The sequence below is a fragment of the Vicugna pacos genome, chromosome 3 (assembly GCF_048564905.1).
Source record: "Vicugna pacos chromosome 3, VicPac4, whole genome shotgun sequence".
NCBI lineage: Eukaryota > Metazoa > Chordata > Mammalia > Artiodactyla > Camelidae > Vicugna > Vicugna pacos.
Window position 1 is genome coordinate 41,127,543 of NC_132989.1, and position 18,600 is coordinate 41,146,142.

At 34.4% G+C, this 18,600-nt stretch overlaps 1 protein-coding gene across 2 annotated transcripts in view; it reads right to left on the reverse strand.

The window, feature by feature from the left end:
• AP3S1 (adaptor related protein complex 3 subunit sigma 1) overlaps positions 1–18,600 on the reverse strand; it is a 64,522-nt gene that overhangs the window by 34,624 nt on the left and 11,298 nt on the right. For both annotated transcript variants that reach the window (XR_012070729.1, XM_031673147.2), the window contains exons 2-3: positions 10,932–11,023; positions 7,810–7,921 (exon numbers count right to left, since the gene is read on the reverse strand). Coding sequence is in view for 1 of the 2 variants with exons in the window: in XM_031673147.2 (XP_031529007.1) it covers positions 7,810–7,921; positions 10,932–11,023 (204 nt within the window). In the remaining variant the exon portion in view is untranslated. The remainder of the gene's footprint in view (positions 1–7,809; positions 7,922–10,931; positions 11,024–18,600) is intronic.

Here is an 18,600-nt window from a genome sequence, read left to right on the forward strand (position 1 = left end):
CCTTCTATCAACAGAACTTTCTCGTGTTTCTCTTTATCTTTAATTACAAATCTATATTCTTGGGCCATAAAGGATAACAGGAGTCTATTATGAGGCAGCTGAGTACTTAAGATTCCTTAGCACCCTATTAAAATTCCAGCTTAGCCTCTAACTATGAAATCAAGGGCAAGTTACTTAACTCTAAGCCTCAGTTTCTTCAGTTGGGCACAATAATAACTCTATGCCACAGAGTTGGTTTTGGTGCTTAAATTAATAAATATAAAGGGCTTACAACAGTATCTCACCAAAAAAAAAATAAAGTACTCGATAAGTTAAATGTTAGCTAGTATTATAATACTATACACAGATGAAGAAATAAAAATGTGCACTAGGTAAAATAAATGCCACAAAATATCCTTAAGCAATATCACTTATTTGGCAGACACCCCCCCGCCCCCACCTTTAGAGTTTCTAGGTAAAAAAAATGTATGCTTTTGTCTAGGTTTGGGGACTTATGTTAAATTTCAGGAGGAACTGATCCTACTGTTTCTAATCTATAGTATTAAATAAAATACATAAATGTTAAATTGACATGTTATAAGACAGGAAAGTTTTAAGCCCAAGAATAGGAGGTATAAACTTAAGAATATGCCAAGAGATCTTAAAAAAATGTTTTTCAGTCAGCAAAATGTTCTAGACAGATACTGGTTTAGCTTAGGAATTTAAAAATACCACTAAAAATGTACTAGTAGAGCTGAATTTAAAATCAGATCAATTACCTTTGAAAAACAACTGTGAATGTAGCCTAGATAAAGTCTCCAACATGGATTGTTAAATGTAGTATGTAATGTAATATTCAGAATCTTTAAACTATGGTGTGTAAATAGCACTTGACTCAGCATATGACTGGATTCTGAACTGCACTTCCACTAAACCTGACCTGGAAACTAATGTGCCAATGATGACTGACATTCTTCTATCAGTAAAAATAGAGACATTTATTGTGCACTTACTATGTACTGGTTAGACATATTAAACCCTCGACTTTAATATGAAAAATTTAAGAGTTGATTAAAGGACTATCTATCATCTATATTCATGTCATAATAATTCCTTAACAGTTCAGATTAATGATTCTTTTTGTGTAATTTATTTCTATTTAAAAAATAAAATTAAAAAAATTTTAAAGGTTAACGATGATAATACTTAGTACTTACTGAGTTTTATGCTATTATGGCATTGCTATTGTTCCAAGTGCTTTAAATAAATTATTTTATTTAATCCTTTACAGTAATCCCATAAGGCAGGTACTTTTATTATCAACCATCTGTGGAAGAGTACTTAAAGCAAGAAGTTAACTAACTACTAGCACAGTTAGGGAGGAGAGTCCCCATCAAAGTCCAGAAAGTCTCACTGCAGAATTCACATTCTTATTCACTAGGCATACTCCTTCCAACAACAACAAAAATGGCCCTTTATTTTTAATGTAGTAAGAAGTGATTATTTAGAGAACTTGGAAAATACAGAAAAATATAAAGCAAAAATATTAACTTTCCATTTTTCTATCACCCACATTAACACAGTATTATGCAAAGCAAAGACTGCTTGTACTACAGGAAACTTAATTACATTGTAGTCGCTCTTATTAAAAAGAGAAATTTTTAACACTGGTAACATAGTTATGGTGGAGAGCGCAGAATTTTCCAAAAATGATTACCTGGAAAACAAATGAACTGGGCCAGGGCTCCCTCTCTGTCTAGCAGGAGGAACTGTACCAGAAGTTATCTCCATAGGACCAGGGGTTTATCCTACCCAATCCCCCAACAGAGGAGCTGAAACTTCCCACAGTCCTAAAGAGCTGGTTGGCTAATCTTCCCAGACAATTCTTAAAAACAGGTGGCACCTACACCTGTATAACTCAAAGATTAAGTAATCTGTTTGTCACTCCACTGACAGATGTTTTCAACAAAGACGACCCTTATAGTAAAAGAGAACAATGATGTGGGGTGGCACACTAGTCTGTGTTTAGTAATATCTGCCTCAGCATAGCCTCCTATGCAACAGTGGGAAGATCAGGGGGTCTTCAGTTAAGTATTCTTGGTTTACAAGTTTCCCCAATTAAGCCTATTCTTTTCGCATAATTCTATCACAATGCAGAATCCCTAAGCCATCAAAGAACATATAGTATAAAAAGATTCACAAATTCATGTAAAAATGAAAAACAAAAGGAATTCTTTACCCAATTCAGTTTGTATACTAATGAAATAATACTTCAGAATGCCTTCCTTACAAGTATATGCTTAAACAATAATGTTAGCTAAAAACCACTGACTATTACATGTCAGTCATTTAGTGACAGGATTCATGTACACTAACCTTTTTTAATGCTTTCACATACTCTATGAGTTGATATTATTATTATCACCCCCATTTTGCAGATGAGCAAAGTTAGAGACAAAGAGGTTAAATAACTTGCCCAAAGTTATAGAGCCAGTACAAAGCAGAGCCTGAATGATTTTAACCGCCACTAGCTTGCCTTAATTCACTGATATTTCCAACAACTCATGAGGTCTATAGGCAGCATATTGAAACAAGAGTACTTTACAGGTGAAAAAATTCAAGATCTATGAAGATTAAGTGACTTGCGCAATACCATACTAAATTAACATTAGTAATCATAAGTACAATAACTTCACAACAGCTAGTCTAACACTCTGGTCTGTAGTACTGACAAATCCTATACATAAGAGCTCTTGTTTATATACATATTCTAATACCATGGTAAAAATATATCTTTCTAAATCTAAAGAAAAGCTTAGCTGTTAGTTCTCAATTTTTTCCTAACTATTGCTGAACAAGACTACTGCTGATGTAACTGCTACATGTGACACAGAAAACTATTACAAAATTTGGAATTATCTAGTGAACTTTGATGCCTCCATTATCATCCTAGCATACTAAATTAATTGGACAATACAACTGCTTATAAATAACTCAAACAACCAATGTTAATATTTAATGAACTTCCATTCTCACTCTGTAAATATTTTAACACTTTCAATCAAGATACACGACAACAGAAGGGACTTCGAAAAAGGCTAGGTATCAACTCTGAAATTGGCTTATACTGCAGTCAATACCACACTAAAATAGTACACATCAGAAACAAAAATAGATCATCTTTTTTCCCTACTAACAAAGAATTAAAAGAAACAAAGAAAACAGAAGCTGATTATTCAATTTGGTGACATACTGGTATAAATCCCATATGTAATTTACTAACAATGCCTTCTCTCAGATTGTATACAAGATAAAAAATGAAATCAAATCTGGGACAAGATATGCATACCTTAGAAACACGAAATCTTTGCATAAAAATATATGCTTATGATGATCATTTAAATTGTATCATTTTTAATATTCAAGAAATCAAAATTAAACAGGTGTTTAGTCATTACATGTTGATGTTTATTACATTTTCTCAATTCATTATCTAAAGAAAATACAAAACCAAGAGAATTTGATCTAACCTCTCTTGATTTATATTTTCCACTTTTACTTATATTACACTTGCCTTTCTCAAAACTAGAGGGTGGACAATTCCAAGAAAATCAGTTCTAAATAAGCTCTGAATAGCTGTTTCATGAAACAGAAGCAGAAACAGTAACTCCCTTCCATCTTTGTTCACTAAACCAATGTTTTTAAAGTGACTGACACACACGCTCAGCACTCCCTCTTAAGTATTTAGTGATCTGTAATAATCACAGGGGAAAGACAGCAACTATAGCACTTCCAATATATTCAAGGTAGTGACAGAATTCATCCCTGCAAGGTAAATTACAGAAAGTTTTTTTTTTTGTGTGTGTGTGATATGATAGATCAACATGTGATAACTCAATAGGCGCTTCTTGTAAAAACAGCTCAAACCCACATTAGTAATGGGAAGATGACACAATCCTCCTGAAATTCTTCTCTCTGTATCTTACCTAATATCAAGACAAATTACCAACATTTCAAACAGTAACGGCTAAAACATTCTGTAAAACATAAGACATAGTTTCCACTTCCCACAAATACATGACAAATAGAATTTACTTCAGGGAAGACATAGGATTATTTGTTTTTTGACAACTCTTCATATAATTCCCTTCTGAGATATAACAATCATGCTATCATAACCATTAAGATCAGCAACAGCAAAATAATAATCAATAATGGGAGAATAATCCAAGTAGAAGGATCAGCAAGAACACAGGCTGAGGTAAAAGCATGCCTGGTGTACCTGAGGAATAAGGAAGGCCAGTGCGGGTGGAGCAAAGGGGAAAAGGGGAGAAAATGGACAGAGGTGAGTAAGAGATAAGCAGCCGGTATGGGGAGGGGAGCCAGGTCATGTGAAGCCTCATGGGTCATTTATAAGGAATTTGGCTTTTACTGTGAGTGAGAAGGGAAACCACTGAAGAATTCAGAATGGAAGAGTGTAAAATGTAACGTATTTCAATAGTATTGCTGTTTTACTGAGAAAAGGCAAAAAAGGAAAAGGCGGCGAAAGCAGGAAGACCAGTCAGAAAACTACTAAAATAATCCAGGCAAGAGCTGATGGTGGCTTGGACCAATGTGGAGGCAGGGCAGACAGTAGTAAGCAGATTCTGTATAATCAACAGGATTTATCAAAGAAGGTATCAGACAGACCAAGAAACTAAAATGAAGCAACTAAAGTAGTAGGATGAAAACTGAACAAGTAAGGTGTCCCAGAAGCCAAGTGAAGAAAATATTTCACGAAGAAGACAGTAATAAACAATCTTAATCAAATAAAGAAAGACTGATGAGAACATTTGGATTCAATGACACACAGTTGAGCTGAAAAACCTGACTGGAGTGTGTTCCAGAAAAAAAGGGAGAAGAAAAACTAAAGATATTGTGTACAGACAACTTTTGCAAAGAAATGAGGCAGTGGCTGGAGAAGGAAACAGGGACAGGATTTTTCCCTCCTTTTTTTTGGATGCAAGAACATATTATAGGCTAGTGGGAATGATCTAAAAGAGAGGAAAAATGATACATGAGAGAGAAATGCTAGAGCAATGAGGAGGAGAAAACTAGTAATTAAGTGGGTGAGTTGGCCTCAGCTAGGAGCAAGGGTCATCCACTTCTCAAAGAAGGGAGTAGAGCAAGGACACAGATGCAGAGTCTGATTCCTTCTGACTCCCTAGTGAACTAGGAAGCAACATGCTAGAACCGCTAGGGGTTACAGGAGAATGTATCAGCAGCTGTCTAGAAGTATGGGAGAGTAAAATGACCAAGGAAATATGACACGATTATTGGGTAGCATTAAGGACTAAATGAGGTTAGGGATCATGAATTTAAAGTGAAGCCTGCATGTATGGTTATCTTTTTTTTCCCTCTAAGTATGTTTAGACATGTGAATACAAGCAAAGAGTTGAGTATATACAAGCATATGATTATCATGACTGACCATGGAATTTAAGCAAGGCAAGGAAAGTAAGACATAAGGAGGATCAGGAACAGCGAGAAAATGACAGATTTAAGACTGAAGGTCCCAAAGAGACACTGAAGAGATATAATGAACATAGGAAGAGAATAGAGAATCTGGATATAAACATGTCTATTTTTCTAAGACTGCCATGCATCTATTAATAAACGAATTGAACAGTCAAAAATGTATAACTATAGCTATAAAAGTATCAGTAAACATTTTTATCCTTAAAAAAAATTTAAAAAGAAGACTGAAGTCCCAACAGGCTCAAAGAACTGTTAGAGTAATATAAATCATGATATGAAAAGATAAGAGATGGTAGAGAGTGGAAGCTGAAATTGAGATGATGGAGGGATTGAAGTTTAAATAAAGACAACGTCAAAGAAATGAGAAAATTCCAAAAGAAAATTCCAGTTTTGACAATACCAGTGTACTGAATGAATTATTCACATTAAGACTGAAATAACCAAGAATTATAACACAAGTAGTACTACGTGAATGTCACTGAACTAGGAACTAAAATCTGTTAGACAATTCTGCATGGGCCTTCCATTTCTGCATATCATGGGAACAGACGTAGTGACTGCCTTTATTGTGGACTGTCTTGCCAAGTAAGCTTGTATAGCCAACAGCTTTGGAAACCAGATAGTGTTTCCCTCCAAAGCAAAGGGTAGGTTTATCTACACCCTTGGAAGATATTCTCTTCCTCCAGGACATGGGCAGACATGCTAAGTGTCCATTATAAAAGATTCCAGTTCCCTAAGCTTGGGCTTCCTCTCCTATAATGCAATCCACTGTGCATGCTGGTCTTCCTGTACCTTACCAAGTCACACTTTAGGAACTAGGACTTGAGTAACTAGTGTAAGCAAATGCTGTCACTTTGGTTATTGCTTTTACTGTTAGTAATAAAGTTCTTTGTTTCTGGCCCAGAAAGCTTCTTTCGCCAGCATCCATAAACTGTGGTAGTTAACGTGTTAGCTTGCAAGTCGACTAAATTCTCAGACCACTGGAAGTTTTTATCTCCAATGAATGGGAGGTGAGAATGAGAGATTACTGCAACAGGATGGGTAGAAGGTGGCATAGTCTGAAAACATGAGATAAATTTTGGAGATGTTTTAGAAGAGAAAAAGGTCTGGAAAAAGTAATGAAAAGCAAAGAGAACATCCTCCAGGTTCAATGACATGAAGAAAGCAGGAGAGAAAACTGCTACTACCTGACAGGGTGGCAGGTAGTGTCATCAGGCAACCCAGATTTAACTGAGAGTAAAAAGCTGAAGGTAACAGTAATAAAAGAGGTTGAAGGTAAGGAGGAATTTGCTGATGACTGACTTTGAGTTTCAGGGACATTATGAAAGTGTTAGAGCAGGCAGATAGCTAGATATGAGCATACAAAGGGGGACACAGACCAAATGGCAGGAATTGGGCAGAAAGGAGGGGCACAGGCCAAATGCAAGAAACCACACATCATGTAAGCAGCAGGGGTCCTTAGGTAGAGAAACAAAAGGAGGAACCTTGGGGCTGATAAGGGATCATGCCTTTTGGGATGACAAGTGGCCTGGAGAAGAACAAAGAAAGGTGAAAAGGCAGGAATTTCTAGTGTCCGAATGTGACCTTTTGCTCATTATGCCCTCATTTCAATAAAATTAGCCTTGCAGATCAGAAGTACCCATCATGCACCGACGCCATGACACTTCCGATCCAGACTAAATAAGGACAAAAATGCCTCCTCCCTTCAGGAAGGTGGAGTTGGGATGATAATCAGGGAATACGACCCCAAACCCTTCCCCCCCAATGAATATTCCGCCCGTTCATTTTTACACCCTATGTAACTAACTTGCCAAAGAAACTCAGGGCAGCTGCTCACCTGAGCCTGCCCACTCTCCCCTGAGAGAGTACTATCCATCCTTTAATAAATGCTCACTTTACCTTTTTTAACCTCTAAGTCTTGTCTCTGAATTCTTTCTGGGACAGGACAAGAACCTGGAACACCAGTTGCATCTATCGGCAACAAAGATTTTCAGGAGACAGAAAGGGGTGGGTTTGGGAGGTTAGATATGGATACACATGGTAAAAACCCATGAGTGTTGGTCTTCTTGTGGTGAGTTATATGAACAAGAAAAAGGGCATGAGAAAATTACTTGTGATTAGTCTTAATCAGATTAAATTAGTCTATGTGCTTCTACAACCGTCATTCCTCTTTTACCCACCCAATATCTACTATGGAACTTTATTTCTTACCAAACAAAACATTATTTTAGAAAATGCAGAACACAGAAAGTTTTAAAAAATAGAAATGCCAAAATTGTTATTTAAGACAATAAGAAGCAAGTGTTAACTTACCTGAATTAGATCTAAAATGCCAAGTTCACTTTCAGAAGAATCCACACAGAAGACAAAATATAATGTTGCATAATGTCTATAAATCAGTTTGTTGTCAGATCCTCCAATTAATCTAAATGACAAAACAAAACAATTGGAATGTTACAGGAGCAAAATGAAAAACATTTTCATTAGCTCAAGCAAACTGACAATTTGTTTAAAATCCTCTATAAAATGAAAGGTAACATTTAATGACATAGAACTCAAGTGAACTAGATGTTTGCTTTTCTCAGAGAAGTCAAGTGAAAGATGCTGGTGCTTAATTTTAGTTTATTCAGTCATTCAATTATCTAATGAGTACCTACTATGTGTCAGGCATGGAGAGTGGGTAAGGAGCAATAAACAAATGAGAAAAAATGATGAGCGGAAGGCACTACATACAGAATCACATAGGATGATGCAACATTGATGGATTTGCTATTTCCAACTGAGTGTTAAGAAAAGAGTAGATGCCCAGGCTGACGTCTAATGGTAAGGAGCCTGCTATGAAAAAATTTAGAGAAGAGCATTTCAGGCAAAGCTAACAACTAATAAAAAGGCCATTTTATCAAGAACAAAATATCTATGTTTAAAAGAGAAAAAGAAGGCCTGCGACCAACAATAGATTAGTAAGTGATTAGATCAGAAAAGCAGGCAGAAATGAGATCATAGGGCATTTCTAAGTGCTTACTAGATTTAACTCTGTAGGTCACAGTAAGTTACACAGTGTAAGACTGATTATCAACTAGGGAAAAAAAAAGAATGACATTTCTTCTTAAGTTTTGGAGAGATTTACCATCAAGATGTCCTCCAAAAATACACTTTGTTTTGGAATATAAATGCAAGAAAACTGAGCTGAGAGATACTCCATTCTTTCACCAGATAATATTAGATTGATAGGTATTTCAGCATTTTAAAAACAATAATTTAGGAATCATTCCAAACACCTTCTATTTTTCTAAATATAACCTAGCTTTCCATAGTTACAACAATTAATTCACCTTCTCAAAAGACCCTTTAACACTAACACAATATAAAAATCAAGGCTAAAAGTAACCAAAGCTTACTGAACATTCAAACAAGACACACAGGAAAATAGCATCTATTTCTTACTCAGTAAAAGTAACACTAAATTTAACAAGTTTTGCAGAAACAACTTCTCCAAATTCTCATTATTTTTTATTACTCTATATTCTCTAATTGCAAAAGTGAAAATGATCTTTGACAAGAATTAAAAACTCCTACTATCTAGAATAGATAATTAAAAATATGTGCACGCACTCCAAGATTCTTGGACTTGTATTTATAGACTATCAATGCAACTGTTCCTTGAAAGGGACAAAAAGAGCACAAACAGCAGGCTTTACTTCATCCTGAATCTGCAATTTAGTGATTATCTTAAACTTTTGTTTGGCTCTACTTTAGAAGACCAAACTTTTGAAAATAATAAGCTTCAAAATGGCTACTAAAGTTATTAAAAGAAAGCAAAGATATTAATATAAATACAAATTTTGCTGTTATTTCATCTTTAAACTACAGTATAATGGTGAGTCAAATTCTTTCATAGAATTCAATACACGACATAAAAACCACAGGATTTTAGGAATCCTCGTAATCTAAATATCTTATTTATCATAAGAGAGAAACTGAGATACAAAGATTTTAACTGATGTGACCAAGAAAATCTGATTGCTAGTAACAAAACCAGGACTAAACCAGATGTGTAGCCTCATCTCTAATGCAATATTTGCTTTCTACCTTTTATAAGGTTGGAAAAGAAAAATCACAAATTCAAGTCATAATTTCCAGCTCAAACAATGCCCTGATTACAATAATCAGGTTCCTACACATCTACCATATGCAGTGCACTGCGCTGGGTGACGCATTTCCTATGAGATTAGATTAAGAGGCTGAGATGAAGGAAAATGATGATACTGGCAAACACAACTAAACACCGAAGTTTAAAAGAAATAAGTAAAATATAATAAAAATACTAAACAAAGCTGGTACTCCTGTCTCAACTATTAAACTGGAGGCCTTCAGTTAACAGCAAAATTCACAAATCATAGGCTTATATTTGCGAATTTAAGTGCAACATGATACAACCTTTTAAGAAATGCAAGTAAACTTTCTACATGATAAAAAGTAATTTATGGTTAGGTAAGAATGAATTCTCTATTATCTAACTATTTTTCATAATATGCATCATACACCTTAAAAATACAGAAAAGTATAGGTTTCTCTAACTAATCTATAATTATTCATAATGAGGTTCAGCTAAAGTTTAGTTTTTGAATTGTCAATGAGGAAATATCTCATTAAGAAATTAAACATAAAAGATGAGAGGGACCATTTATGAAACTATTTGAGAACAAACTGATTTCATGAAACCCATTAATTTAAAAGTACTTGTTTATAATAGCTGGCAAACTATAAGCAATTCTTATTTATTCATTTTAAAAACAGAAAAAAGTCTATTAGCTGAATTTGAACTACCTAACCTATCTATCTGTATAAATACATCACTTATTTGAAAAGCAGAGTTCACTTTTGTTTATAATAATAAAAGAAGCTATCTAAGTTTTGAAGAACAGGTCCATTCACCCTAAGGAATAGTCTGTAGTTATTAAAAAGAATAACACTGCTCTAGATATGCTTATATGCCAAGCTTTTCAAAATGTAAGTGCAAACAAGCAACACGAAAACCAGCATACATGTATGACCCCGTATGTAAAAATTTTTAAGGTTATACTTTTGTATGTTAGTGTAACATTAGTTTTCTAGAAGGATATACAAGAAACCAGGAAGAAGGACTAAAGCTGGAGGAGGAAGACAGTTTCCATTTTGTACTTCCCAGGAATGTCTGAATTTCTGCCATATGAACATATTATCTCTATATAAAATGCTTTTATAAAATTTTTAAAAAGAAAAAGATTGCATATCTTCAAAAATTATTTAAGTTTGATTTATAGCTAATGTAAGGGGCAATTAATTCACCTGATCCAATTAATCAAATTAAGAAACTTTACAATAAACTGATCAAACAGTATGTATTTTAATCATACAGTCAAAGATTAGAAATGTCCATGAAATGCTTTACTTACAATCCTCCTTCTAGGAAATTACAAACATTTTCATCTCTCTTAGATACCAAATGGAATGTCTCCCTGATGATTTGCTGTTGTGTATCTTCACTCTGAAAAAGAACAATTCATATATGTTAGGATCAAATTTCTAGGTTTAACAGTATTTTAAGAATTTTAAAAATAAAAGATAGTAATATCTGTCTGGGAAATGCATCTAAGAGAGAGGTCCTTGGAGAACAAATCTATCATATCTTAACAGAAACAAAACCCAACATTTTAAAAGCAAAAACAGAACAAAAATCAGCACTTTATAGTTTACCACTACAATAAAACTTATTTCTCAGCTTCAAAAACCCACAAGAAAAATATCAGACACATGAACTGTAGACGCTAGTAAAACGGGCATTCGATATTAACTAGTCAAAGCTCATTGTTTTACAAACAAGTAAAGTGAAACAGAAAGATAAAGTTATAAACAATTCATGTAGCTAATCTATATTTTAATGGAAGAAAAGTAACCAAAGTTTGGAGCTTCCAATTAAGCAAATTTAACTTAAGGCAAATTGAGGTAAGAGTCTATCCATCTTACTCAACTCTACATAAGCACAGCCTAAAACCAAGAATACACTCAATAAATATTTATTAAATTCACCAAGCAATTCATATCCCAGCAAAAAAAAAAGTCAGCTTCTCAAACACTGCAAGAGAAAACTGGGCAAAACTGTGAAGAAGAATTTCACAGGAAAGAAAATATGATGGCCCATAAAGAAAGGAACAGATGCTAAATCTCATTAGTAATGAAGTGAAATACACATTAAAGTAACAATGAGATAACACCATGTGCACCATATTAGCAAAAGTGCAAAATTATGACAGTATCAAATGTTGACAAAGATGTGGAGTCAAAGAAACTCTCGTTCCATCAGTGGGAAGGGTAAGTGGTATAACCACTTGGGCAAATAGTTTTATAATCCAGCATTTCCACTCCTACCTACTGTGCCATACCATATGAAATCATTGTTTTTGAAGCTCAAAAACAAGAGAATATTGGCAACTATGTATACATAATAAACTCTTAAGCTGTATACCAAGAGACACAGAGAAAAATGTTCATAAAGTCACTGCAACAATCAAAAAAGCTGAAAATAACCCAAATGTCCACCTATCACAGATAAGTTATGATATACTCATAAAACGGAATCTTGTAAGGAGTAAAAACTAAAGAAGTGAATTACACCATCAATATTAAAGATTCTTAAAAATTTAATGTGGAAAAAAAGGAGTTACCTTAGCTCAAGTTGCCATTAAAAAAAAAAACAATACAGACAGATGGCTTAACTAACAGAAATTTATTTTCTCACAATTCTGGAGGCTAGAGGTTTAAGACAGAGGTGCCAGCATAGTTGGTTTCTGGTGATTGCTCTCTTCTTGGCTTGAAGACAACCACCTTTTCATTGTGTCCTTGTGGGGAGAGACAGCAAGAACAGGCTCTCTGGTATCTCTTCTTGTATGTGCATGAATCACATCATGAGGGCCTCACTCTCATAATCTCATCTAAATCTAATTACCTCTCAAAGTCCCAATCCCAAATACCATCATATTGAAGGTTAGGGCTTCAACATACAGATTTTGGGGATACACAATTCAGTCGATAGCAGGGTAGAAAAGGAAGTACCAGAATGATATGTAATCATCTCACTTCTGGGCATATACATGGAGGGAACTCTAATTCAAAAAGATACATGCACCCCAACATTCACAACAGCACTATTTACATAGCCAAGACATGAAAACAACCTAAATATCCAATGACAGATGACTGGATAAAGAAACTGTGAGATATATACAATGGAATACTACTCAGCCATAAAAAATAAAATAATGGCATTTGTAGCAACATGGATGGACTTGGAGATTGTCATTCTAAGTGAAATATGTCAGAAAGAGAAAGAAAAATACCGTATGATATCACTTATATGTGGAATCTTAAAAAAAACACAAATGAACTCATTCACAAATCAGAAAGACTTACAGACAACAGAAAACAAATTTGTGGTTACTGGGGGAAAGGGAATGGGAAGGGGTAAACTGGGAGTTCATAATTTGCAGATACTAACTACTATATATAAAACAGATAAAGAATAAGTTTATAGCAAATAGCACAGCCAACTATATTCAATACCTTGTAGTAAACTATAATGAAAAATGATATGAAAAGGAATGTAGGTATGTATATATATATGACTGAAACACTATGCTGTACACCAGAAATTGATACATTGTAAATTGACTATACTTCAATAGAGAAAAAAAAAAAGAATACGTAATCATTCCATTAGTATAAAATGCAAAACTAAATATTACATAATGATAGATATACAGGTGATAAAAATAAAACTACAAAAAATGATGGAAACAACAAATTTCAAAGGATTAGTTTCAAAGAAACAAAATTGTCATTCACAGATGAAAAATTTTCCACACAGAAAAATCTAACATAATTTGCACAAGTGTTATAATTATCAGAAGATTTAAATAAGAACACAAAGGCATTATACAAAATTCTATTCCAATTCTAAGCTTCTGCAAGTATGAGCTGTAAAATGCTATTTTAAAAAGATACATCAAAAACCATGCAGTGCCCAGGAATAAATTAAACAAACAAACAAAAGCAAGAGAAAATATAAAACTTTATTGAAAAAATTAAGAAGATGTAGGTAAATAGAAAAATGTACAGTGTTTACAGACTGAATCATTCAATATTTTAAAGATGTTCAATCTCCCCAGAATGCTCCAAAGACTCAAGGTAATGCTAATCAAAATCCCAACGGGGTACAAGGGGAAAAACTTGAAAACCTGATTACAACTCCAAAACATAAATATTGCATCAGAGAACTAGAATAAGAAGACGCTGGGAAATGCAAGTAGAAAATAAGAGCATCTGCTGACCAGATAAGAATTATTACAAAGCCACGGTAATTAAGATAACATATTGGTGCAGAAATAGGGAAACTGACTGATGGAACCAGAAACACACTCATACATAGTAAGTACAGTAATTTAATTTAAAACAGAATATTTATGGCAGATTAGCAAGGATGGAAAATCATTTACACAAATGGTGCCAGGATAAAAATTTTTGGTTCTCTTCTAATACAGTGAACTTCTAGCTCTCACATTATTCTCAAAAATCAATCCCAGTTTGATTAAAAATGAATGTTAATGGTGAAGTTACAAAAATTTAAAAATATAATACAGGTTAATATCCTTCTGACATTATAATATTGACTTTTAAACAAGACATAAAATAAGGGTAACCATAAGAAAAAGGTTGGCAAATTTGATCACTTTAAGAGTAAGCACTTCTAATGCTCATACGATACCAGAAAAATTAAGAGAGCTACAAACATGAAGAATATATCTGCAATACATAAAAACTGACAAAAGGATCATATCCAGTGTACATAAAGAACATTTACATGCCAGTAAGGAAAAGATACACATCCCAATAGAAAATGCCTTGGCAAAATAGAAGATCTGAAATACATCAAACTAAAAAGTGTCTGTATAGCAAAGAAAACCATCAATAAAATAAACAGGCAACCTACTGAATGGAAAAAAATTCTGCAAATTGTATATCTAATAAGGGATGTTAATATCCAAAATAAAGAACTCAGACAACTCAATAGCAAAAAAACTCTCCAACAACCCAACTAAAAAACTGGCAAAACACACAAAAGCCAAAAGGTACACAAAGAGTTGCTCAACATCACTAATCAACAAGGAAATGCAAATTAAAACAACAATGAAGTATCACTCCACACCTGTTAAAATGGCTATTATCAAAAATGCTGAAAATAACTAGCATTGGTGAGGAGGTGGTCAAAAGGGAACACTTGTGCACTGTTGGTGGAAATGTAAATTGGTGCAACAGCTATGAAAAGCAGTATAGAGATTCCTCAGAAAAATAAAAATAGAACTATCACATGATCCAGCAATTCCACTTCAAGGTTTTTATCTGAAAAAAAAAAATGAAAACACTAACTTGAAAAGACATAAGTACTCCCACGTTCATTAGGGCATTATTTACAATAGCCAATACATGGAAGTAACCTAAGTGTACCTCAGTGGATGAGTGGATAAGGAAAAAAAAGTGAGGTATATATAAAGGCATATCCTGGAGATATTAGAGGTTTGGTTCCAGATCACAATAAAGAAAATATTCTCACAATAAAGAAAACATCATAATAAAGGGAATCATGTGCATGTTTGGTTTTCCAGTGCATATGTAAGTTATGTTTACACTGTACTATAGTCTACTAAGTGTGCAACAGTATTATGTCTTAAAAATGTACATACCTTAATAAAAAATACTTTATTGCTAAAACATGCTCACCATCATTTAAGCTTTCAGCGAATCATAATCTTTTTGCTGTTGTTCAATGTTGATGGCTACTAACTGATCAGGGCCGTGGTTGCTGACAATTGAGGTGGCTGTGGCAATTTCTTAGGCTAAGACAACAATGAAGTTCACCATATCGTTGGACTCTTCCCTTCAAAAGTGATTTCTCTGTGGCATGCAATGCTGTCTGACAGCATTTTACCCACAACTGGAGCATTTTATCCAAAACTGGAGTCAATCCTCTCAAATTCTGCTTTTATCAACTAAGTTTGTGTACTACTTTAAATCCTTTCTTGTCATAACAGCAATCTTCACAACATCTTTCACCAGGAGTAGATTCTAGCTCAAGAAACCACTTCTTTGTTCATCTTTAAGAAGCAACTTCTCATCTGTTGAAGTTTTATCATGAGATTGCAGCAATTCAGTCACATATTCAAGCTCCACTTCTAATTCTAGATCTCCTGGCTACTGTTAGGTGCCAAGAGGCCAACAATTAAGCCTATTTCAGCTTTCAACATGCTTTCCTTACTAAGCTCAATCATTTTGAGCTTTTGATTTAAAGTGAGAGATATGCAACTCTTCCCTTCACTTGTGGAACTTAGAGGCCACTGCAGGGTTATTAACTGGTCAAATTTCAATACTGTTGTGTCTCAGGGAACAGGGAGGCCTGAGGAGCAGGACAGAGATAGGGGATTGGCTGGTCAGTGGAGCAATCGGAACACACACAACATTTGGTTTGCTGTCTTATATGGGTATGGTTCGTGGCACTCCAGAACAATTACAACAGTAACATCAATGATCACTATCACAGATGACCATAACAAATATAATAACAATAAAGCACTTTGCAATATTGTGAGAATTACCAAAATGTGATAGAGAAACACAAGTGAACAAATGCTATGGGGAAAAAAACGGCACTGACAGACGCTCCCTCGAGGCAGGGTTGCCACAAACGTTCAATTTGTAAAAAATGCAGTATCTTTAAAGTACAATAAAGCAAAGTACAATAAAACGAGGTATGCCTGTAAATTAGCGTTGTTTTAAGTCACTGAGTTTGTGGTCGTTTGTCAGGGCAGTTTATAAGTATGAATACCAAGTCATACTGAAAACAGAGGAATTAAGAAAATGTGAACAAGCCGATGTGGAAATCTCCAGTCCTTTTTTTCAATGAGTCCCCAGAATTCCTACAGCCAGGTCTTCTTCACCCTCTAGGCTGGAGCCTGGAACAAACTTCTCCTGGAATTCTACCTAGATCTAAAGGTAATGACATTGGAGGTTCCCACTATGGCAGAAACTGTTATTCGTTCATTAAAACCGACTACCCCAGCACACAATTCAACAATATTTTCCATCTTTTCTTGAATTTAGGGGGAGCCATACAACTCAGCTCTGGCCAATGTAACATGGTGGGCAGCTGCAGTGGAATACCCGAGCTGGCACAACTGTGCGTATGTCTTCCCAACTCTGCATTCAGTGACATCATGTTGGTAGCCTGAAACTAGTCATAACGGGAATACTTACATCATGTAGCAAGAGCTACAGATTAGAGCTCCTTCCCACCGGTGAGCCAGTTATTAAAAATATACCGTCCAAGCTTCACTCATAAAACTTCCTGCACAATCTTCCATGTTAATTAGTTGCAGAAATTCCTTTGATCCCATCTCAAGAATGACAAAAAATTCTTACACAGAAGGTTCCAGTTGATCAGGAACACCAATACTAGACTTGATGTGAGTAATAAATAAACTTTTATTGTGTCAAGGTACTAATACTGGGGGGCTGTTGTTACAATTGCAATTCTTACACTAAACTGCCTAGCCTGATAGTCTCAAATAAAGCTTATAAAGACAATCTCTACTCATGGATTCAGAGCTTCCAATTAACTTTTAGTGTCCTACTTTTATATAGAACTCAACCAAAGATTAGTGGATGTCTGAAGACAGCTCTAACATAAAAACTAAGGACAAAAATGGGGGAAAAGAAACTTAGAGGAAACAAACCAAGTAGGTAGAAGAAAAATTTTAAGTATTTATCATTAATATCATAAAAGAGAGGTTAAAAAAAAAGATAATGCAACTATGAAACAAGAACAGCATATAAAAAAATAACACTCAGAAATTTTTTAAAATGAGCTTATGTAAATTAAAAATAAAGGAGAAATCTTAAGATTCAGGGGAAAGACTGGAAAATAAAGTTGAGAAAATCATTCAAAAAATAGACCTAAAGGGCAAAAAGATGGAAAATAGAAGAGAAAGGATAAAAAAGTAGAACAATCCAGATGCTGAATAAAAAGAGATTCAAAAAGAAAAAACTGAGAAAGTTTTTCAAGGAGAGAGGACAAGAATTTCAAGAATTAAAGGGATCATCAAGTATCCAGCACAACTAATGTAAAGGGTCTGTGAAACTTCAGAAGCTGCAGACAAACAAGAGTTTACATACTTTCTGGACAATAAAAACAGATCATACACAGAGAATAAGTAATCAGAATTGCTTCTGGCTTTTTTTTTTTAGGGTTGAATATTTAATGAATTGGTAAGTAAAAATATATAAATTTGCACATGAGAGCAGTTAGGCTTTTTAAAAAATGCCAATTCCATAAAGCATTATCTCCTATTTAAAATACTGAGATATATATATTCAAATTTGAAGAGTTTAAGTTTTATGCAATGTGTTACCAATAAGCATGAAATAAAAAGACAGATTGGTAAATAAGACCATATTCCACCCCATCCCACTGGCTTAAGCACCCCCCATCCACACCTTCTCAGCCACCTTTTTAACTCTTTGATCGTAGGAACAATTAGCCCAATTGCAAATTCTGTTTCATATTTCTGTAAGGTCAACTTTAGAGTTATCCATGAAAATAATTACTCCATGTTCATTGACTTGTGTGGAAGACTTTTCCAGGTCCCCCATGCCCTTCACCCCCATATCATACAGTTAAAGGAGGTGATATAATTTATGGGGCTAGAAAAGAAAAATGTAAACAGTTGCTTGTTAAGTTAAAATTTGTGTTTCCACATTTATTTTTGTCCTTAATATTTCAGAATAATACTGAACTTCATTCTCTGGGATACATGAACATCCTGCATAAAAGTACGTACATTTTCTGTATGAGTAGACTGGAAGTGGGCCTTTATCAGGATTAAGGTTAACCAGGCCTAGAGGGCTTAACCCTAAAGGAACATGCTTCAGGCTTTTTGATAACAATACTGGAAACTAAAAGGTAATATATCAATGCCATCAAAATTCTGAGGAAAAGTTATTTCCAACCTTAGAATT